Here is a 24,338-nt window from a genome sequence, read left to right as displayed (position 1 = left end):
CCAACAGGGGTCTACAAGTTTTGTTTTTCAAAAAAAAAAAAACATGTTTGATTGAGTTAATAAAAAATGTATTTTAGAACAAGGAAAACAAAAAATATGTTTGGAAGTTGTTTTTTTTTTTTTTTAAAGAGTATTTTCTTTAATTAACTTGATATTGTAATTATATAAATATTTTTTAGATTCATTTAAATTAAAAAAAAAACTATTCTATATATTATGAGATTTATTTGCATGAGTTATATTTTTTTTAAACAAAGGATTACTTTAGTAGTATATTATACAACATGGAAGTCTACAAATTTGTCCACCACTACTTCTTCACCTCATCCTTGGACTAATTGTTTGTAATCATTCCCTTTGCATACACCTTTGGTTTATACTCACTTTAAAAGTAGTCATTACATGAAAACCCCCATGTCAAAGCACACACTACAATGAGAAGAATGTTTCATTGTGGTCTACATCCAATGAAAAGGTATCAGCCATTGATGTAATCTAGTAGCTAAAACAAAAATGTAAAAACAATAACGATTCAAGTGTACATTTCAGGTCATTACAAGAGACTTTTTGGGTAGCTACAACTACAAGCAAAGAATAAAGCGCAAACTAGCAAGAGATAGACTCAACAAGCGAATACAACACCTTCTCTCCTTGTCAGCCCACCTTTGAACAATTGAGCCTAACCTAACCCAATGGTGTAGTTAATACTTGGGTCAGGCCTACTTCCCTTGGAAGTTGTACAAATGGTCTAGGAAGAATTTGTAGTGAAGCACTCCAATGCCATAAGCACCTGCAAATCAAAGAAAGGGAACAGACAAAAACCATTTTTTGTTACACTACAAGAACTAGACCAAGAGCAGGACTCGTAAAATCACAGTAATACAAGACCGAAGGTCCAAAACCAATGGTCCATTTGCAAGAAATGAGAAATCAAATCAATGAAACACAAATCACAATCATTTTAAATAGAGCAGAGGTCATTCAAAACCTATGGAACTCTAGAAGATGTGTTAATAAACCGGGAAATATTCAAAGAAATCATAAAAGTGATCTATCTTAGCTTAATGTTAATATAAAAGATTTATAATTGCAAGAACATATGATTCTCCATTTGGTTGCTGCTATGAGAAATTGAAATATTGAATCCAACATCCAACAAATGAAAAAGACAAACAATTTCTTTATCTTTTGGAAACTACAAAGCAAGATAAGGGCTTCTAAGTGTTTGCCCTTTTTCATAGTCTTAGTTTTTTATCAACCAAAATGGAGAAAAAAAAAATATACAGTTGAGAATCACTGGGAAAAAATGGAGAAAATTAATGAGTCTCATATTGAATAGTGAAAAAAATAATGATAAATGCAAGTGAACATCAAGATAAAGGAACAAGAAAAATCACTTCAAGACCAAATTTGGAACCCATATCGAATTCAGAAAAAATACAAGAAACCCATATCAAAATCAACAATAAAGAGGAAGAAAAACACCAAGGCAAAACAATATAAATTAAATACAAGATGAAAGCTATGAAAATTACAGCCCATCTAAATGGACTTTCACATCTTTTTATTTTATGTCTGTTGGCTGTTTTCACTTAGAGAGTCACACAACTTGCAATAGGCAAAGATTAAATCCAAAAGGATTTTGAAGAAAACAATTAAGAATTTGAAAACTTCAATTACTAGCTAGTTCATATAATAATTGCAATAATATTAGTAGGTATGCTTATGTGAGAAGAAACAAAAATAATCCATAGTCTATTGCCAAAATGTTTGTAAAATATATAAGAATGGTGTTGGTGGATTTTTTATTTTGAAAAAATGTACCTTCTCTAAGATAATACATGAAGCCAAAATATAAATTTAATATTAAGTATCTTGTGTTTGCCCAAGAATGAGGCCTTCCAAACAACTGACTTAGCAATCAATTCCTAAGCACTCTGAGCAACCAAAGGTCCAAAACACCTGCAGCATGGGCTGACTTTTGTTTTTAAATAATTATTGGGGTCTCACATCTCTGGAAGAGAATGGATTGAGAGCTATTATATTGGATCTAAAAATGATTATTACTACTAAATATACAAAATATGCATTTTTAAAATGTAGAAATTCCATTCTGCATACTTGTTAATTTTGAAATGCATCCAGAAGTGATTATTACCAGTACTGCAATTTTAAGTTCAATCATTAATTGCATTTACCAGTTCTTGTATATAATGTGAGTATACAGAAATTAAAGGGTAGGGTCGAAAACTGATCTGTGATCCAATATCATAACAGAGGTAATGAGAACCACAAGAACCCATCACAACCTTTCAGTATTTTCTAGAATGAACATCAGAAACTTTTTCCCTCTTTCGGGTTTTTTCTCCTTTTCTGGTACTTTGTTTTTAGACCCAGAACTACCAAGAACTTGCGAATCACTGCCCTTATGGAGAAAAAAAAAATCCCTAAATCTTATAAACCCCAAGAAAAAAAATCCAGATTTTCTCAAAAACCAAACAGAGTAACCAAGAAGAAGCATGCTTGAAAACTAAAAGCCCTACAGAAATTTCATGATAAATTAGACAAGAGCGAAGCTAGGGTGGCGAATCGCACCTGGGATTTGCGTCCATGAGAGGGATTTGATAGAAAAAATGAGCGAATCGCACCTTGGTATTGTGCTGGTAGAGAGACTCGTAGTAGACGTGTTGGAGGTTGCAGACGTGTCGGAGGAAATATCACAGGGACAGCACGGAGAACACCAAATTGAAAACACGGAGAGATGCCGTTTTTTCTTTGTTCTCTGAACAGTAGGAAAAACAAGGGAAACAACTTTTTGAAAAGGGAGATTCGAAAACACGGAGAAAGATGGGAATCAAGAGAACAATTAAATTAAATAATTAAGATCATTAACATATTCAAATTAAAAATAAATTAGGATTAAACTAATTGCAATTAAAAATACGAATTTTACCTCACAAGACCAATTAAATTAAAGAATTAAGATCAATGACGTATTCAAATTAAAAATAAACTAGGATTAAACTAATTGGAATTAAAAATATAAACTTTATTTAAACTTTTGTGTAGATTAAAATAAACTCTGCATAGAACTAATGAATTGCAATCATAAAAGAGAGATATTTAATCTAAGAAAAATAAAAGATTGTTCAAAATCGAGATTTAAAAGAATTTATCACAAACAATTAATTAAATCAATCAACTAAAACCCAAACTAAAAAAAAAGAAATACTGTATAAAAATCGAAAACGAACCTGTCTTGTATCGGAAAAAATCCTCTCTTGATGTGTCCTCTCCACCCTTGTATGTGAATTTTTGCTCCAAAAAAGAAAAAGTCTTCTCCTCCAAGCCAAAAAGTCCCCCGTGTGTTCTCCTTTTTTTCTCTCTTATATGGCGGCACCTTCCTTCTATATGGCAGAACCTTCCTTCTATTGAAAATTCTATTTCCTTTTTTTTAATATGGTGGCTCATTGGAGATTTCTACCGTCCCGTGTCCAGTTTGGTAAGTGTCCCGATCCTCCTCATACCTCCCACTCATATAATAATAATAAACCCCACTTCCTGAACACTTCCCTTTGTGAAATTCAACCTCATACACATCCCATTGGTATACACTTGCACCCAAGAACCCGAATTTGTTCTCTTCTCCGATTTGGGCTTTGATCCAATAGACCAAAGCACGGGTTGAGAAGGTTTCGACGTAGAAGAAGCCGACGAACAAAGCTTAATTGGGAGCGAGCGCGCAAGAAAAACGCGAATTGAGGGCAGCCTAGGCAGCGCGAGATTGAGGGAAATCACTACAGCCGCCGAGAAAGCGAGCGCCGATAAGAAATCGAGGGCTCCAAGTGAAGAAGTAAAGGGGTGACAGAGAAAGTAAAATAAAAACCCGTAAGTGGATTCGCAAGGAACCCGCATTGCGAAAATGGTGTAAGAGCTTGAGAGCCAATGCCTTTGCGAATGCGACCAAAGAAGTACAAACAAACAACTAAGAAGCAGATGGGAGCGGCGAATCCAATTGTGTCTGATGCTGGTGGCGATGGCGGTGGTAGTGATTAAGAGAGGACAGCGTTGGGGAATGGGAAAGAGCAGAGGGCATTTGAGTCATTATAGGCCTCTTGTGGGGATGCGAAAGAATGGTTTTGGGCGTGGATGGATGCTCATGAAATTGGGTTTGGTGATGACTTTGATGTTGATGGGTTTGCTTCGATGGGTATCGAGAAGAAGAGATTCGGGCGTGAGCTTGTGGCTGATTTGGGGGGAGATGAGTTTTGCTCTGTTGTGTCGAATGGGTCTGAAACTGAATTGGAGGAGGAGGAAATCGTGGTGGGGTTGGGTTGTAATCGGGAGAGACGCCACTGCTTTCTTCTCCGATCCGTGCCTGAGATTTCTTCAGATGCATTTACATACAAACCTTCTTTTCTATCTTTTCAATTTCTCTCACTTTCTCACACTTTTTCTCACTTCCTCTTTCTATGTTTGGTTCCCTGGAACAGTTGTTATATAGAAAACATATATAAACTTGATATATACGAGTCTGGGTGTTTGGATGAAGCAGTTATTGGCCGCAGGTGATGATGGTGTGCATAGGTGCCTGGTTTTGTTGCAGAGACAAAGGGGGCAGATGGGGTTGGGAGGATGAGATGATGTGAGAGGCCCTGGCTTTCTTCCCATATGGGGCTACCATTGTCGTGCAAGTGGTCTGCTCTAAAATCAAGGCTTTAGGATTTAATATCTTCTGGTACTTCAAACCGGACAGCTCTATCTTTAACAGTAGCAAGCTCTCTCAATAATTTCCTCATGCAAAACAGAGTAAAATTAAATAAAAAATAAAAAATAATAAAATAGAAGAAAAGAGAATAAACTAATGGGAATAATGAGATTGGTAATAAAATAAAATACGATTTAAAAGAAAAGAAAGAGAACAAGTAGAGACTAGATTCTATATCCCTCATTAAATAAAAGGGTTATATGCACATTTTGGAGTCTAAACAATTCAAGCAATTTCCTATTAGATAAGTGAATAAATAAAATAAAAATAAAAAATAGAAAATAGTAATAATAATAATAATGACAATAATGATAATAAACAAATAAAGAGTAAAAAATGAAAACAAAAATAAATATAATTATCGAATACATGCAATAATAATAATAATAATAATAATAATAATAATAATAATAATAAGAGTTATATATATATATATATATATATATATATATATATATATATATAAATTAAGCCCGCTGAAGTGTTTATACGGGCCTAAGTGGGTGCCTAATGAACTAAGTGTTTTAAAGTGATCAGGATATTGTCTAGGTGACCTAAACATGTCTAAGAACTATCCTAAAAAGGAATAGAAAACTTAAGTCTAAATCAAAACTGCCAAGGGTCATAATAAAGGGGTTAGGCAATCCCTTAACCAGAGTCTCCAAGGTGGCTCAAGAAAGGTAAGTAGCGTGAGTAGATATGGGCCACCAAAGAGCTAACTGTAAAGTATCGAACAAGTATGTAATAAGATATGTGCTAGGAGGACAAAATTGAGGGTCTACATTTTGATTCTAGAGGCTTTAAATGAATAATAAAAATTTCTTAAAAGGGTTTTTTTTTAGAAAAAGAGTTTTGTTTTAAAATAAAAGAAATTAATTTTTAAAATAACAAAAATAGAAAACAAAATATCAATCAAAACAAAAGGAAACAAAGATTACGAAATAAAGGATTTAGAAAATCTTGTCAATTAAAGTGGTAAGAGTAAAGGCCAACCCTCATGGGTTTTCCAGTGGCCCTAAAAAAAATTTGACCAACAATCACTAAGGCAACAAATTTATAACTTCCTAATCAAATAAACTAACAAAATTATCAGCCAAAAACTAACATTTAGATTTTAAGAAACACATGAATAACTAGAATTAAACTAATTGGAATTAAAAATGTAAACTTTTCCTCACAAGATCAATTAAACTAAAGAATTAAGATCGATAACACATTCAAATTAAAAAAAAAACTAGAATTTAAATTAATCGGAATTAAAAATATGAATTTTACCTACAAGACCAATTAAACTAATAGATTTAAGATCAATAACTCATTCAAATTAAAAATAAACTAGAATTTAAACTAATCAGAATTAAAAATATAAACTTTACCTTACAAGACCAATTAAACTGATAGATTTAAGATCAATAACTCATTCAAATTAAAAATAAACTAGAAATTAAACTAATCGGAATTAAAAATATAAACTTTACCTTACAAGTCCAATTAAACTAATAGATTTAAGATCAATAACTCATTCAAATTAAAAATAAACTAGAATTTAAACTAATTGGAATTAAAAATATAAACTTTACCTTACAAGTCCAATTAAACTAATAGATTTAAAATCAATAACTCATTCAAATTAAAAATAAACTAAAATTAAACTAAAAATATAAACTTTACCTTACAAGTCCAATTAAACTAATAGATTTAAGATCAATAACTCATTCAAATTAAAAATAAACTAGAATTTAAACTAATCGGAATTAAAAATATAAACTTTACCTTACAAGTCTAATTAAACTAATAGATTTAAGATCAATAACTCATTCAAATTAAAAATAAACTAGAATTTAAATTAATCGGAATTAAAGATATAAACTTTACCTTACAAGTCCAATTAAACTAAAAGATTTAAGATCAATAACTCATTCAAATTAAAAATAAACTAGAATTTAAACTAATCGGAATTAAAAATATAAACTTTACCTTACAAGACCAATTAAACTAATGGATTTAAGATCAATAACTCATTCAAATTAAAAATAAACTAGAAATTAAACTAATCGGAATTAAAAATATAAACTTTACCTTACAAGTCCAATTAAACTAATGGATTTAAGATCAATAACTCATTCAAATTAAAAATAAACTAGAATTTAAACTAATCGGAATTAAAAATATAAACTTTACCTTACAAGTCCAATTAAACTAATAGATTTAAGATCAATAACTCATTCAAATTAAAAATAAACTAAACATATAAACTTTACCTTACAAGTCCAATTAAACTAATAGATTTAAGATCAATAACTCATTCAAATTAAAAATAAACTAAAATTAAACTAAAAATATAAACTTTATTTAAACTTTCATGTAGATTAAAATAAACTAGCATAGAACTAATGAATTGCAATCATAAAAGAGAGACATTTAATCTAAGAAAAATAAAAGATTGTTCAAAATCGAGATTTAAAAGAATTTATCACAAACAATTAATTAAACCAATTAAATAAAACCTAAACTAAAAAGAAACATTGTATCAAAAATCCAAAAACTAACCTATATTGTATCGGAAAAATACTCCCTTGATGTGTCGAAATGGCAACCCAATTAGTCCTTCAAGTCCTCTATCGCTCCCTCCAAAAAAACTCTTGCGTGTGTTGATCCCCCTCAAAGAAAAAGTTTGCCTCTAAAGAAAAAAGTCCCCACCGTCATGCTTCTATTCCTTTTTGTTCCATTTATATGGCAACCTATCCTTTTCATGAAATATTTGATTTCCTTTTGGGCTATGTACGTGGATATATGGAAAGTGATGTTTTAATTGCAAAGTGGTATTTTAACTTTTATGGAAAGTGCTTTTCTATTTTATATACATCATAATTCAAAAATAAAAAAATAAAAAAAAATATCAACAAACCTTTTTAAAGGTAATAATAATAATAATAACTTATCAAATTGGTATATATATATATATATATATATATATATATATATTAAAAAACTTAACTTACCAAAAAAAAATATTAAAAGCACTTTAAGAAAATAACCAAATAAAATAAAATAAAATACAAAATAACTTACTAAAAAAATTTATTAACGTATATATTATTAAAAACATTTAATAGTAATAATAATAGTAATCATAAAAAGAGATAAGATAATTGATCACATGCAATCTTGTAAAAACAAATAAATAGATAACAATAAACAAATAGCTAAACAAATATAATAAATAAATAAATAAATAAATAAATAAATAGATAAATGAATAAGAAATCAAGCTCATGCAAGTGTTAAGAAATACAAATCATGTGAACTATGCAAGTCATACAGGAGTTATCTAAAAGGTAACATAGGTGGGCCAAGATGCCTAAGTGGACCTAGCAAACCAAAGTGGGCCTAGATGTGCCTAAATGAGCTTAGGTGAGTCTAAGTAGGTTAAAGTGGACCTAAGTGAGCTTAGGTGAATCTAAGTGGGTCAAGGTGGACCTAAATGGGTCAAGGTGGACCCAAGTGGGTCAAGGTGGACCCAAGTGGGTCAAGGTGGACCTAAGTGGGCTAGGTGTACCTAAGTGGGCCTAGGGTGAGACTAGGTGGGCCTAACTAAGTCTAACTTGAAGTGCACTTAAGTAAAGCCTAATCTAAACTTGAAGGGCAGCCAAGGTCATAATGTGGAACCAGGTAAACCCCTCAACTAAAGTCTCCGAGGTGGCTCAAGAAAGGTAAGTAGCGTGAGTAGCTATGGGCTACCAAGAGATTATTGTAAAGTATTGGTAATGGACTTTAAAACATGTGCTAAATGGACAAAATTGAGGGTCTACATGTTGCTATAGAAAATTCTAGTCTATAGTAATTACAAAGAATATATACAATGATCAAGCCTTGATTTGAGGAATTCTTATTGCATTAGAATTTTCTTTGGAATCTCCCTTATTGGGTGCATTGGAATAATATCTTCTAGAAATGTTGTTGTTGCTATTACTAGAATTATCTCTATCATGCCCTTGCAAGGGTGACCATCCCGGGAGGACACCAATCTTGGACCGTAATAAGAGTAATCGTTGGTGTGATAGGGGCTTGGTTAGGGCATCAACAAGTTGATCTTGGGAAGAGACATGAGATACACTAAGATTGCCATTACTGACTTGGTCATGGACAAAATGAAAATCAATCTCAACATGTTTCATACGAGAATGGAAAACAGGATTGACACATAAGTAGGTGGTCCCCACATTATCATAGTATATAGTGGGTTGTTGTGGAAAAGAGACAGTGAGTTCCATGAGTAAAGAACGAATCCATGAAAGTTTAGTAGCAATAAAAGCAACTGCTTGGTACTCTACTTAATGGATGAACGAGAAACAAAGCATTACTTCTTAGAAGCCCATGAAATTGGATTGTTGTAAAAGAAGACAATATAGGCAATGGTTGACGTCCTATCATCTTTATTCACAGCCCAGTTAGCATAAAAGAAGGCATGGAGATGAAGTGGGGAGTTCTTGTGTGAAAAGAGACCATGTGAGATGGTACATTTCAAGTAACAAAGAAGATGTTTGATAGCAACCCAGTGGGCAGTGGTGGGTTGATGCATGAACTATGAGAGTTTGTTGATTGTGAAAGAAATATTAGGACGTGTAATAAACAAGTACTATAAGCTACCAACAACCTATCGATATTCAGTAGCATCAGAAAGGTTTGCACTATCATGGAGAGATAAAACGGAGTTGGTGGAAAGAGAAATGTGAACTTCCTTAGCACCAGATATTTTGGTACAAGAAAGAACATCCTAAATGTACTTACTTTGAGTAAGTAACAACCCATGTGTAGTGGTAAGAACTTCAACACCTAAGAAGTAATGAAGTGCCCAAAGATCTTTAATGGGAAACCTTGTAGATAACCGTTGGACAAAACTTATAAGAAAAAAGTAGTAATTATCAATGAGAATAAGATTATCCACATAAACAAGCAAATAAGCAATGATGCCATCATAAGCATAAATAAATAAGAAGGTGTTTGATCGAGCATTAAAGAAACCAGTAGAGAGGAAAAAAAATTTCAACTCATTATACCTTGCACGGGGAGCTTGTTTGAGTCCATACAAAGCCTTTTATAATTTGCAGACATGATCAGGGAAATTTGGATGAACAAAGTCAGGTGGTTGATTCATGTAAACATCTTTTGAAAGAGAACCATGAAGAAATGCATTATTCACATCAAGTTGCTAAATAGACCAATTTTGTGAAAGTGTAAGGCAAAGAACAAGGCGAACAATGGTAGGCTTGATAAGTGAACTAAAAGTGTCGATGTAGTCAAGGCCAGGTCGTTGGTGAAAGCCTTCGACCATAAGACGGGCATTTTATTTAGAAATTGAGCTATCAAGATTTTTCTTAACTCGAAAAACCCACTTGCAACCAATGAGGTTATGTTGAGACACAAGTAGGTTCAATAAGAGAATGGGGTACAGAAAGGGTAGAAATAAAAAGGGTTTTAGGTTTGAAAATATTATTTTAAGAACATGTAACCATGGGGTGAGTACGAGTAGGAGGATAATAACATATCTGTTGTGGTACACTCTGATGAATGAGAGGTGGGCGAGGTTTAGTGGAAAAGGGCTTTTCATGAACAAGAGCATCACTAGGGAAGGAGTAGAATCTGACAATGATAAAGATGACAAGAGAGAGATGGGCAAGAGGGAATGTGGGAGCCTATAGGCAATGGAGAGAATGACCCAAGGGATTTGTGAATAAGGGAAGAAGAAGAATCAATGAGGAGAGGTTGAGAAGGTTGAGAGAGATTATGAATCACAATGGAAAATAAAGGTGTGGGGTTGACTGGTTGGTACCCATTCCGAACATTGTCCAGTGTTAATCTGGACAAGTTTTGGTCAAACAAAGAATAAGGAAAGATATTTTCAAGAAAATCAACATGTCGAGATATGTAAAAATGTTTTGTGGAAGGATCAAAGCAACAATAGGCACTTTGATTCTTTGAGTAACCAAGAAAAACACATGGTTTCGACCTTGGGTCAAGTTTATGTTTAATGTATAGCTTCAACCAAGGATAACAAAGGGACTCAAAAACCCTCAACTTTGACTAATTCGGGGAGCAACCAAACAATTTTGCAAAAGGAGTGTGAAAAGATAATGTGAAAGTGGGCATGTGGTTGATAAGGTATGCAATAGTCATGAAGGCATAAGACCAAAATTGAAAAGGGAGAGAGGCTTGTGTCAGGAGTGTGAGACCAATTTCTCTAATGTGGTGATGACGACATTCAGAGAGTCCATTATGTTCAGGTGTATATGGAGGCATGATAAAATGACTTATACCATGAGATTCATTTTTTTTTTTTTTTTTAAGAGTAATAAACTCACCTCCACCATAGGAAATGATTGGTTTTTGAAAATATTTTTCAACTACCAATTTAAACTTTTTGAACACAGTGGGAACATCCAATTTGAATTTAGTTGGAAACAACCATAAATATTTTGTGAAATGGTCAATGAACAAAACATAATAACGAAAACCATCAAATGATTGAATAGGAGATGACCCAAAACATCTGAACATATTAATTCAAGAGGTACGTGACTTGTCAAAGTAGAAACATAAAAAGGAATTTTATGCAACTTATTACATTTGCAAGCATTACAAGCAACTTCACCACGTAAGGAAGAAGACAAAGGTAACTTATCAGATGAGACAATTTATTGGAGAATTTTGATGAAGGGATGGCCAAGACGATTGTGTCATTACTTTAAAGAGGTTTCAAGATGGCAAACGCAAGGATAGTTGTCGATGAAGTCACACGTGATGGTCATTCATAGACTCCATCTCGATTACGCCCTATCACTAGTGGTGCCCCGTTTGAAGATCTTTCACTACAAAAGAAAAAGGTAGAAACTCAACTAAGACATGGTTAGATTGACAAAATTTAGAAACAGATACTAAATTCTTTTTCATTGATGGAACACAAAGGACATTAGAAAGGGTAAAAGGTTGAGAGAAATTAGAATAGGGAGAAAAAAGTGTGGTAAAACCAGTGTGAGTTATGTGCAAACTAGTACCATTATCGATCACTATGTCGTCAGTACCATCATATTCTGAGTGAAGAGACATATTTTGCAAGTCAGAAGTGACATGATGAGACGCACCAGAATCCATCAACCATCCTACATTAGAGCCATTTGATTATGCTACAAAGCGAGCTCTTAGTTGGAAAGAAAAGAAAGACGGTTGATAGTTGAGTGGAGGTTGTGAAAACTGTTGAAAAAATTATTGCAATTGTGGCTACAATGACGATGGAAAGACACAAAACCTCAGGCAATGCTTAGCTGTATGACCCTATTCATCACATAGATGACAATACCCTTTATAAGGCTTTGGGTTAGAGTTTCTATTTGGATTCTGACTTTATTTAGTATAGCTATTACCACCACTATTGTAAAATCTACCTTACTTATAGGGGTTGTAGTTGCTTCAATTATTGGGATTCTATTTGGTTGCTATATATGCAGTGATGTTGTTTTGTTTTGTTTCAAGCCTTCGCTTTTGAGATAACCTGCATGAGCAAGTAGTTTGTCATGAAGTTCCTTGAAGGTAATAGAGGTCTCACATGCTCTCACAACAACAACAATCTCCTTGAATTCACTATTGAGACCATCAAGAATGTGTATAATGAGGAAGGTTTCACCAATTGGGGCATCAACAAGTGCTAGAGCATCATCATAATCTTTTGATTGTTGCATGTACCGAGTAATAGTGAGAGTGTCATGTGAAAGATGAGTAAGATTTTCCTTTAGATGATGGATCCAAGTATGGGATGGTTTGGCATATGTAGTGGCAAGTTTCTTCTAGGCTGCTTGGGATGATTCAGACAGTGTAATGAACAGTGTAATGAAAGGAGAAATATATTCAGAAACAAAACCCAAAATTGCATTAAAAATGAGCTAGTCTTGACGAATCCAAAATAGGTAAGCAGGGTTAGGAATTTCAGTATTATTCTCAGTTATGGTTTTTGATGGACAAGGGGTTGATCCATCAATATAAACTTTGAGATTAAGACCAACAACCAACGAGTTGAATTGTGCTCTCCAAGTAGTATAGTTGTTGGATGTAAGTTTCAAGGGGGTTTGAAAAGCAACATCAATGGTGATGATTTGATTTTCAGAATCAAAGAGAAGAGAGGCTATTGAATTGATAGAAAAGAAACTGATGAACCAGTCATGGTTTTTGGTGTGTTACGGGAAGGCTTTGATACTAGAAGAAGAAGAAAGGCAGAGGGCTGCAAGGATAAACGAGAAAGCACACATTGAAAATTCTTATTGATACTATGTTTAAATATACATGAGTGTTGACTTGATGTATATAGCAATACTAAAAAATGTTCCTATCGAAAATTCTAGTCTACAGTAATTACAAAGAATATATACAATGATCAAGCCTTGATTTGAGGAATTCTTATTTTGCCATAATTTTCTTTGGAATCTCTTTTATTGGGTGCATCAGAATAATATCTTTTGGAAATGTTGTTGTTGCTATTACCATAATTATCTTTATCAATAATGATAAGGCTGGTATTCTAGTTGGAAGGGGAACTTGCGAGGCCTTGGAGGTCGATTGGCCCCATCGGGGCATATCTTCCGTTTAGCATAGAACCTAACTTAAAGTTTGCTATATCATGATCCTTTTAGTTTATTGTTGGTACTTGAGTATTGCTTTATTCTTTTATTTACTTTAGTGGTAGAAAGTTGCAGGCTACATTTTATTGTCTAATGATGACTTTGACCATTGTTGATTGAGTGGAATTTTGGGGTTGGGCCCCAATAGTTCACTTTCTTAGCACTTTTTGTCATAACAGAGTGTTGAACCCTTGTTTTATTTTTTGTTACCTTCTGACACAGCATAAAGGCTTGCACTTTGCAAGGCTTTGAAAAATTGCTCCATCAAATTTTCTTTGCATTTTTGTAAATGCTAGTACTTTCTTGGATTTTCAGTTTTTCTTCACTATTACTTGTATTTTCTCTTCAGAAAGACAACTATTTTGCTTTCATTTTCCATTTTAATCACTATTTATCTTATGGTCTAATTCTAGTTGAATTACGATAATTTGTTCATCATTTTTAACTTTCCTTCAATTTGTATTTGCATTTGTGTTATTGATCTTCAATACAAACTGGCTAGGATTTTGCCTTGGTTTATGAAACTACGAAGAAAGGGACATAAGAATAGGATTTTGAATTTTCTAATATTTTTATTTATTATTTTGATTTTGGATGGGAACCTCTCCTGTATACCACTCTTCTCAAGGAAGTGTTAAGCTCCATTACAAAATTTCATTCTAAAGTTGATTAGTCATTGTCATCAACTATAAAGATAATTAAATTCAAAGCAAAACTTAATGAAATGGATCGACAATTGTTTGCATCATGGGTTTTTTCTATAGTAGCAAAACACCTTTTCTTTATAATTTATCAAATAAATTATAGACAATATTTAATTTATTATTATTATTATTAAAAACATAAAATGGTTTTTTTTTTTTTTTTTTTTTTTCACCCTTGTGATTAAGACTCTTGCATAGCTATGGACCTTATTGAAATGGAAAGGAGAAAAAAACTTACCCTGATTCAATATGTCATAGTGAATATACTTAGTATGTTTACTGAACTTTGTACTACTACAAGGAAGTGTTATTAGAAATGGACACTAATGGAAAGACCTGCAAATAAAGTGTTTTTGTGAGTTGAAAATCTTAATTGATTAATTTATGGGAGTGATATAGCATGTATGAAGCAACTTAGGATGGATAGATATATTTTCATCCTGTTATGTTCTATCCTTCTACTATTGGTAAATTAAAGGATTGAAGATATGTTGATGTAGAAGAAATGGTTGCCTTATTTTTACATATTCTTGCACATCATGTAAAGAATCGAGTAATAAAATTTTGATCCTTAAGGTTTAGATCAAGAATCTATTAGTAGGCATTTCAATGCAGTATTGAATGTGGTTATTCCCCTACAAGGAGTATTACTAAAAATTCAAGAACCGGTCTCTAAGAGCTCCACATATGAGAGATAGAAATGGTTTAAGGAATATAAAATATAAATTTAGTTTATGTAGATGTAATTAATTCATAATATAGCAATACTAATTCTTTTATTTGTATAGAATTGTCTAAGAGTTTTAGATGGAACATACATTCAAGTGAATGTACCTGATAGAGACAAGCCCAAATATCGAACAAGGAAGAATGAAATTGCAACAAATGTCATAGGAGCTTGTTCTTAGGATATGTAGTTTATTTATAGATTACTAGGTTGGATGGGATCAACCTTTGATTCCCAAGTGCTTCGAGATGCAGTTACTAGGGGAAATGGACTAACAGTGCCACATGGTAACTATGTGTTTCTTATAAATTATTAATTTTTTTAATATATGATTTATTTTTTAAAATATATTTTGGAATATTCATTTTAGGTTATTACTATCTTATTGATGATAGCTATACAAATGGAGAGAGATTTCTTGCCCCATATAGAGAGAGGAACACATGCCAACAACCCATGAGGAGTTTTTCAACATAAAACATTTTGTCGCAAGAAATGTTATTGAGAGATGTTTTGGTGTGCTCAAACTACGTTGGGCTATACTTAAGAGCGCTTGTTTCTATCCAGTGAAGATACAATGTAAACTCATTCTTGCTTGTTGTCTTCTTCATAATCTCATAAAAAGAGAGATGTCTATGGACCCATTGGAACAAGAGTTCGATGTGCAAGACCACCAAGTTGTAGGTGAACCAATAGCTATAATTGAACCATCGGATTAATGGAGTGCTTAGAGAAGAAATTTAGCAATTCAAATGTTTAGTCAATTCAAATGTTATTGATTTTGATTCTATTTCCTTTCTTTTGGTGGTTTTTCTTTTTCCTTGCAAGATATCTCAAACCAGGATTAGCCACAATTAAGAAGAAGAAAGGTAAAGGGTTGTAGGGATAAATGAGAAAGCACACATTGAAAATTCTTATTGATACTATGTTGATGACATGCTGATTTTTGGAACTAACCTAGAGGCCGTTTGTGAGATTAAGAAATTCCTAGGATCTAAGTTTGACATGAAAGACATAGGAGAAGTAGAAGTGATTCTAGGAATCAAGATCACTATAATGCCTAATGGGCTTAAACTCTCTGAAGAGCACTATGTTGAAAAGATCTTAAGGAAGTTTGAACCCTTTGGTTGTAAACTAGTGTCAACTCCGCATGATCCCAACTCATAGTTGAAGAAAAATAGAGAACATAGTGTTGCCCAAACTAAGTATGCTCGTATTATAGGGAGCCTAATGTACTTAATGAACTATATTGGACATTGTTGATGTAGTAGGTAGGTTGAGTCAGTACACCCAAAGTCCTAATCAGGACCATTGGATTGCTATTAGTAGGTACTTAAGTATTTGAGAGGCATCATTAACTATGGTTTGTACTATAGTGGATTTCCAAGTGTCCTTGAAGGATTTAGTGATACAAATTGGATATTTGATTCAGATGGGATGAAATCCACTAGTGGGTATATTTTTACCCTTAGAGGAGGTGTAATTTCTTGGAAGTCTACCAAGCAAACTTGCATTACTCGATTTACTATGGAGACTGAGTTTATTGCCTTAGAAAAGGCAAGTTCTAAGGCTGAGTGCCTTACAAACCTCTTAGCAGATTTTTTTTTATGGACGAGACTAACATTATCTGTGTCATGCATTGTGATAGCCAAACTTCGATTGCTAAGGCTAAGAGTAAAATATTTAATGGGAAAAACAAGCATATATGCCTGTTATATCCCTAGAATTTGTTTGGTTAGAGTTGAATTTGGTCAATCCTTTAACCAAACCACTAGCTAAGAAACTAGTAGAAAAAACATCGAGGGGGATGAGACTTATGCCTATTATAGAAGTCAAGAGTGGTAGTAACCTAACCTGTTAGAATGGAAATTCCATGAAGTAGGTTCATATGGGTAAGAACAAATCACTTGTTAGCTTGAGGGGCTCTATCAGTTATAGTACTTGTATGAAAGTCTATCCCTATAGTGTAGATGGAGCGTATTTTGCATTGATTTAGGTTGAGTGTTTACTCTTAACGAATATCATATTCCTTATGGGTGGTATGTTTAATGCAGAACATACTTCATGGATTCATTTATATGAGAGTGGAGGTGGGCCTGCTCCTTAATTGTGAGAACTTAGGCAGATTTTCTAGAGCTCTCATGAATATCCAAGTAAGGCGCATGACCTATTTGCGCCAACCCATTTGTATAACTCGTAGTTGAGAAACCAATGTTGATAAAAGGTCCCTTAAATTACATCAAGAAACATTGGTTCATAGAAATTTTTTTCACCATATTTTTGTGGTTCAATACTTATTTATCTAAAAACTAGTTCATAGCCTTTGGGCATTAGTATTAATGCACTTGTGTTGATGCATTGGATTCTATTTCCCTCCATACTTTCCTTTTTTACTTATACACTCTGTGAGGGATTGTTGGAAGAGTGTATAGTAAAAGAGAGTGCGCTTTTGGTGTTTTTGCTTATCCCACATGGGAAAAAGAGCAACACCTTAAGTAGGTATATGTACTAACCAACTTTCCTTTGCTTAATAGGCTTGTAGAGAGGTGTAGGCTTCACGAGTTTGGCTACTTTTTACGAAATTCAAAATAATTTTTTTTAAAGAAAAAATTATTTCTTTATTTCTCATTTAAGTTAGTCTTTTATTTGTCTGAGTCTTCTAGTGGGTTGTTTCTTCCGGGAAACGAAGTGGCCAGTCTCAGGTTTTGTACGATAATGGCTCCGTGGTTCTGATTCTATGGGAGAAACCTATTGGGACCTCACATATAAAAGAAGATCACCCTCTCAGCTCTCAACATAGTCATTTCTCTGTTCTCTTATTCTCTATTCTACATCTAGAGCCTTTTTGTGTTCTCTACTGATTACCCCTGCATTCGTCATTGCAACAGCCCCAAGCCTGCACTAACTACTGTAGCTGCTGCACCTGCTGCATATCCTATCCAGCATCCATCTTCACTATCATTGTGGTTGTTGTATTTTCTGCACCTATCTGGAGGATTTGTTAAAAACCCAGGCTGTATAATTCTCATATGCAAAGTGCACCCAAGGTGAGATCCATTGTCTGTTGAATCTTGGAAGTAGACCATTAGCTCCCTAGTGCATCAAGCTTGTCTTCAAGGAGGGTGGATCTACTTTAAGGATAGTGCATCGTCATTATTAAGAAGAGGAAAAGTGGTGCTATCAAACCCTTTTCAAGTTCTTTATAGATGAAGAATTGCATTTCTTGATTTCTATCTAAGGGCCTCTATTCTTTTTATATACAATATATATATTAAAGAATCAAACCATGGGAAGTCGACATAATTTTAAAAATCAGGCCAGACCCAATAGTCCAACTAGCTGGATTGCTAATTAGATTCCTTTCTTGTTCAGAATAAAGTTTAGTCCTATTCAAATGTGACTTGGTCATGAGTTAGCTGACTTGTGGTTAGCACAATGAATTAATTGGTGGAGTCCATTTTTTTTAAGAATTCAAAGCAATATCATTGTGACTATAAAAACTCGACATATTTTTAAAAATTGTGCTAGACCCCTTAGTCCAACTAGTTGGACTTACAATCAAATTGCTTTCTTGTTCAGGATAAAGTTTAGTTCTATTCAAATGTTAACTTGGTCATGAGTTAGTGGACTTGGTGGTTTCCCGAATGAATTAACTGGTCAATTCCATTTTTTTTAATACTTCAAAACAATATCATTTTGACTAAAAAGCTCCACATAATTTTAAAAATCAGACAACACCCCCTAGTTCAACCGGTTGACCCGCCAATCAAATTCCTTTCTTGTTTAGAGTATAGTTTAGTTCTATCCAAATGCTGACTGATCATGAGTTAGCTGACTTGGTGGTTGGTCCAATGAATTAATCGGCCAGTTCCATTTTTTTAATACTTCAAAATAATATAGTTTGACTATAAAAACTCAACATACTTTTAAAAATTAGGCCCGACCCCCAAATCCAATTGGTTGGACTTCCAATCCTTATTCAAAGTAAAGTTTAATTATATTCTAATGTTGACTTGGTCATGAGTTAGCCGACCTAGTGGTTGGCCCGACGGATTAACTAATTGATTTCATTTGTTTTAATACTTCAAAACAAAATCATTTTGACTATAAACCACGTCATTTTGCACATACCTTGAGTTCAAAAATTGATATTAGGAAATTTTTTTATTGAAAATAATTAGTTTTATATTTAGTTATTTTAATTATTATTATGAAATTAAAAACATTTTTGTTTTCCAAGTATATATATATATTATATATACAGACAAGGTTTCCTAATAACTCCAATGTACTTGGTTTTGGTTTGATAGACAAGGTTTCCTGATAACTCCAATGTACTTAGTTGTGGTTTGATAGACAAGGTTTTCTGATAACTTCAATGTACTTAGTTGTGGTTTGATAGACAAGGTTTCCTTATAACTCCAATGTGCTTAGTTTGGTTTTACGTTGATGATGAGCCGCCGGCCAAATATGAAGGGAAAAAAAAAAGGGAAGATTTTGGGTAGTTGATTGTGACACCAATGCATAGACAAATCAAGTGGCTAGAAAGTTGATTTCTAAGCAGCTTTGCTCCTTGGGTTGTAATTTTATCTTCAGAAACTTGGGGATGCCCCAAACCAAAGAAGCGTCTCTCTCTGCATCTGAACTTATGATGCTGAGAGAAGCAAAACTTGTGGGGGTAGGCCTCATAACACTCCTCCACTTTAGTTTTCTTTCATTTTGCGCTGCTAGTGAAAACCAGCCCTGCAGGCCCTCTTCTTGCGGAGATATTCAAAACATCAGCTACCCATTTCGATTAAAAGGTGACCCGCTTGGCTGTGGTCATCCTGATCCTGCATACGAATTGGCTTGTGAAAACAGCCGTACAATCTTATATGGGAAATACCATGTTGCGGAGATCAACTACGATAACTATACCATCAGAGTTGTAGTTGTTGGGCTAGAGAAGAGCAACTGTTTCTCCCTTCCTCTCTATTCCTTGACAATAGATGATCTATATGTATATGAGTATAAATATCTTCATGAACCGGATACTGTACTTTTGATGAACTGTGCAAGACCAATCTTTGATCAATACTACATTCCTATTGTTCCCTGCAACCGCACCGATGCTACTTTCTCTTCCTCACAACCATATGCTTATGCGCTCGCTGGAGGCTACAAGCAGGTGAAAGATCTTCCATATTCGTGCACCATTGGCTCGACTGTTGTTACTCGCAGTTTCATGGCTGTTTCAGAGCCCTGCAATCTTTCAAGCTCAGATTTGCAAGAAAAGCTGCTTATGGGGCTCCAGCTTTCATTTTTGACCTCCCGCTGCCTTGAATGCACAGCGAATCACAGCTGGTGCAAACCAAATTTCAGCAACAACACTATACGATGCCTGGATGATGATAGAAGAAACTGTAAGTGCTGAAAATTTTCAAATCAAATGGCTGATGAACACTTATATCAATTTTAAAACAAAAAAGAAAAAATAAAATCATTGGAAATCCAACTATACATTGCAATAACAAGTAAATAGGATAACCAAATGCAATCTTATGTTCGCAAGGGTCTTCAATTTCTATTACTAATTTTAGTTGCTTGGTTAAATCATGCAGGGCTTCAGAAGTTGAAAGATGTACTGGTGTCAGTGGGGTTGTTTTTTCGTAAGGCCTTTGGAGTTTCTTTTATCGTCTTTCATTTTTAGCTTTTGCCAACTATATCTTTCTTCTTATGCCTTTCTCATTTTGAATTTTGTATCTTCTCTTGTTAACAGTCAATACGCTTATACCTCCAACCCAAGGTAATCCTTAATAGTTCCAATTATTTAGAGTTCATTTTATTTAAAAATCTTGGAATTGTTTCCTTGAAATTGTTTCCATCATTTTCCATGATTTACAAATTGAACCTTTCATCATCATGCTTCATATTTTCTAATGTTGTATTTACTTTTTCTCTAATAATAACAATCCCTCTTTTACGTGTCTCATTTCTAATTTAGTCTATGTTCTCTCTTATTAGGTGCCTGGTTTCGTGGAAAGACTGGTAAGACTTCAAAGTTCCGATTCTTACTTTGGTGTGGGATGAACATGATCAGTTTTTTGTCTATCATCGGGAATAATTCTTGCTTTCAAGATTGCAGATTGCAAAATTCTTTTGCTTGAATAAAGGATTTCTCTTGGTTCGGTTGATCGAAATTGGATTTGAATTGAAATTTCAGTACAATGAAATTCAAAATTTTACTTTTTCCATGGAATTATCTTTTTGAATTTGAAAGCATTTCATTTAATCCAAGTCCATGGAATATAATGAATTCAAAATACTGAAAATTGAAATTTTTGCAAGCAAGTGCATCCGATTTCCTCTCCCATTGAAACAAATGTATTTGTTTGATTTGATAACTAAATGCCTATGATTATAAATTCTAAAACATTCATTTTTTCATGTTGATCTATTAGTCATAGCAATCATTGGAGGACGCTTTCTACTTGGGATATCTTGTCTTTTGGGCTATTTAATCTACAAGTTTCGACAGAGACATTTATCATTAGATGATGATATTGAAGAGTTTCTTCAAAATCACAAGAATCTCCAACCCATCAGGTACTCATATTCACATTTAAAGAAAATAACCAACAATTTCAAGAATAAGTTAGGCCAAGGAGGCTTTGGCTCTGTGTACAAAGGAATACTTCAGAGTGGCCGCATTGTAGCAGTAAAAGTATTGGTCATGTCAAAAGCCAATGGACAAGATTTTATCAATGAAATCGCCACAATTGGAAGGATTTACCATGTCAATATAGTACAACTGGTTGGATTTTGTGTAGAAGGATCAAAATGGGCCCTTATATATGACTTTATGCCAAATGGGTCACTTGATAAGTTTATCTTCCTTAAAGGAGAAAAACACATTCCTTTAAGTTGGGACAGATTGTACAAAATTGCACTTGGAGTAGGGCGTGGGATTGATTACTTACATCAAGGGTGTGACATGCAAATTCTGCATTTTGATATCAAGCCACACAATATTCTTTTGGATGAAGACTTTACACCAAAAGTTTCGGATTTTGGCCTTGCAAAACTATATTCAACAAATGAAAGTGTTGTATCTCTCACTGCAGCTCGAGGAACATTAGGATACATTGCTCCAGAGTTGTTTTATAAAAACATTGGACATGTGTCGTATAAGGCTGATGTTTATAGTTTTGGAATGTTGTTGATGGAAATGGTGGGAAAACAAAGACATTTTAGTAGACATCAAGAGCAAGATCTAAGTGAATTATTCTTCCCGTCATGGATTTATGATCAAATTGAACAAGGAGAAGATATGGAAATGGGAGATGTCACAGAGGATGAAAAGAAATATATATGGAAGATGGTCATAGTTGCATTGTGGTGTGTGCAAATGAAGCCCATGGACCGTCCTTCTATGAGCAAAGCACTTGACATGTTGGATGGTGATGTTGAACTATTGCAACTACCTCCTAAACCTACCTTATATTCTCATGAAATATCAGCTTTGGATCGGGAGAACAAACCAATGGGGGATCAAATTTCCTCTCATAATGCAAGTATTACAATTAGCTTAGATGGGAGATAGCTCAACAATGTATCTACTTGAAAATGCTCTCTCTCTCTCTCTCTCTCTCTCTCTCTATATATATATATATATATATATATATGCAAATTAATGTGCCATCTAAACAACATGTAAGCCAATTCCCTTTGTTTTTAAATTCTTGAGTATACATAGCTATAAAGCTTGCAGTGGTTTGAGTAATTTATTTTGTAATGCATTGATTAGCAGCAACCCTCACAATTCAAAATTCATAGGCCAATTTTCAGCATTTCTTCTTAGTTGACATCTAGGATGATTGATAGGAATGCATTTTTATATGATGAAAATTCCAATGCTAAATTGATGTAACTTCTGCCTCTAAATGGGGTTGTTTATTTAATTTTTATTTTTGAATGAAATGAATATGAATATGAAATACCCTGACAAAGGGTTGTCTTATTATAAGATCCAACACCTAGTTTAAAAAGAGTTTCAGCTCCTTTAACCATGTGAGATGCAGGAAAGGCAGAAACTACTTTTTATAGGGGAATATTATGGGTAAATCTGGTACTGGGGCAGTAAAAATATTACGTGTTGGAAGGCTGCCATATTGCTCTTAGTCAATGAGAATGGTGGTGCTGGAATAGCAACATAAGCAAAGAGAGAATAGGATTTATGTTTGTGTATTGCAAAAGCTTAGGTTAAGAACAGAGAAAAAAATGTCACTTTTCCTTTCCAACATAATTGTCTTAGAAAAAATATTATGTTAATAACAAATACTTTTAAAAGTGTGCAAGACTAATCAAGTAAAAATAAAAAATATATGGTTTTAGTTTGAAATTCATGCAAGGCTTGACAAAAAGTAACATACTCGAATGTTATTAGTTTCAATACGTAGACCAAATGATATAATGCAAGCAAAAGTTCCTTGATTCATGGAGATATAGAACAACATATAAGTTATCATGCTTGCATATCCACCATTTAAGTCTCCAATTTTCATTTATTTCTTTACAAATCGTGATAATTTTTCCCATGAAGTATATTTGATATCAAGCCAATCCATAAGTTCCCCTTAAAGCCACTTATTAATTCTCTTGTCCATTTATTATATTTTTGTTTAAAAAAAAAAATCTCTCTCACAAACAATATTATCTAAATAGCAACAATAACCTTACATTGATGAATGAGTAAAACATGGTCAATATCTAGGTTGCATGCTCATAATAATAAAAAGGATAAATTAGTTTTCACTCTATTAATTCTGAGATGACAGTCAACTCTTGTTGAAGAGATCTTTTTTGCCTTCTGACGTTTGTTCTTGTTGAATCTATGGAAGCAAAAGAGTTGGGTGGCATGGTTAAATTGTTTCTTGCTTCCAACATTTGACTCACAACTTTTATAGAAGACCGATCTATTGGATTCCATTGAATGCACCAAAGTCCCATAATTATTAGCTTCTTTGCAATTTTAATGTCTTCCTCTTCCTCAATTCGAATACACACCTCTTCCCCCGTATCTAACTGATTATAAACTCATTTTGGGAAGTATACTTGGCTTGTATTCTCCATTGTGACCTCAATATTCTTCCTTCCTCCTCCCATTTCTAGTAGCAACATTCCAAATCTATAAATATCTGACTTATAGAACACATTTCCAAAGTTCCTTGATAATACTTCTGATGCAATATAGCCCATGGTCCCTCTTGTTGTTATCAGTGAAACTGCACTTTGTTCCTTGGAACACAATTTGGCTAGACCAAAATTAGAGATTTTTGGATTGAAATTTTGATCAAGCAAAATAATATGAGGTTTGATATCAAAATGGAGAATTATTTTATCACAACCTTGGTGAAGATACTCAATTCCTTTGGCTATGCCTAAAGCAATATTTTGAAGCTTCTCCCAGCTAAGTGAACAGTCCTTGATAG

General features: G+C 33.6%; 1 protein-coding gene across 1 annotated transcript; it reads left to right on the top strand.

Annotated features, from left to right (window-relative positions):
- Positions 1 to 4,149: 4,149 nt before the first annotated feature.
- On the top strand, positions 4,150 to 22,450 carry LOC117933204 (LEAF RUST 10 DISEASE-RESISTANCE LOCUS RECEPTOR-LIKE PROTEIN KINASE-like 2.1). The gene is made up of 5 exons (XM_034854598.1): positions 4,150 to 4,328; positions 4,494 to 4,568; positions 19,465 to 20,270; positions 20,469 to 20,516; positions 21,309 to 22,450. Exons 1-5 carry the CDS (start codon positions 4,150 to 4,152, stop codon positions 22,448 to 22,450), a joined length of 2,250 nt encoding a protein of 749 aa, XP_034710489.1.
- Positions 22,451 to 24,338: the final 1,888 nt, after the last annotated feature.

This window comes from Vitis riparia, chromosome 16 (assembly GCF_004353265.1).
Source record: "Vitis riparia cultivar Riparia Gloire de Montpellier isolate 1030 chromosome 16, EGFV_Vit.rip_1.0, whole genome shotgun sequence".
Lineage (NCBI taxonomy): Eukaryota > Viridiplantae > Streptophyta > Magnoliopsida > Vitales > Vitaceae > Vitis > Vitis riparia.
This window is presented reverse-complemented; position numbering and strand designations above follow the sequence as displayed.

Bases quoted from the DNA above. Each gene is read 5' to 3' on its own strand.
- LOC117933204 (XM_034854598.1), top strand. From the start codon at position 4,150: ATGGATGCTCATGAAATTGGGTTTGGTGATGACTTTGATGTTGATGGG. The intron at 4,569-19,464 runs GTGATGATGGTG...TTTTATCTTCAG, and splicing joins GAAGCAGTTATTGGCCGCAG to AAACTTGGGGATGCCCCAAA. The intron at 20,271-20,468 runs GTAAGTGCTGAA...TAAATCATGCAG, and splicing joins GGATGATGATAGAAGAAACT to GGCTTCAGAAGTTGAAAGAT.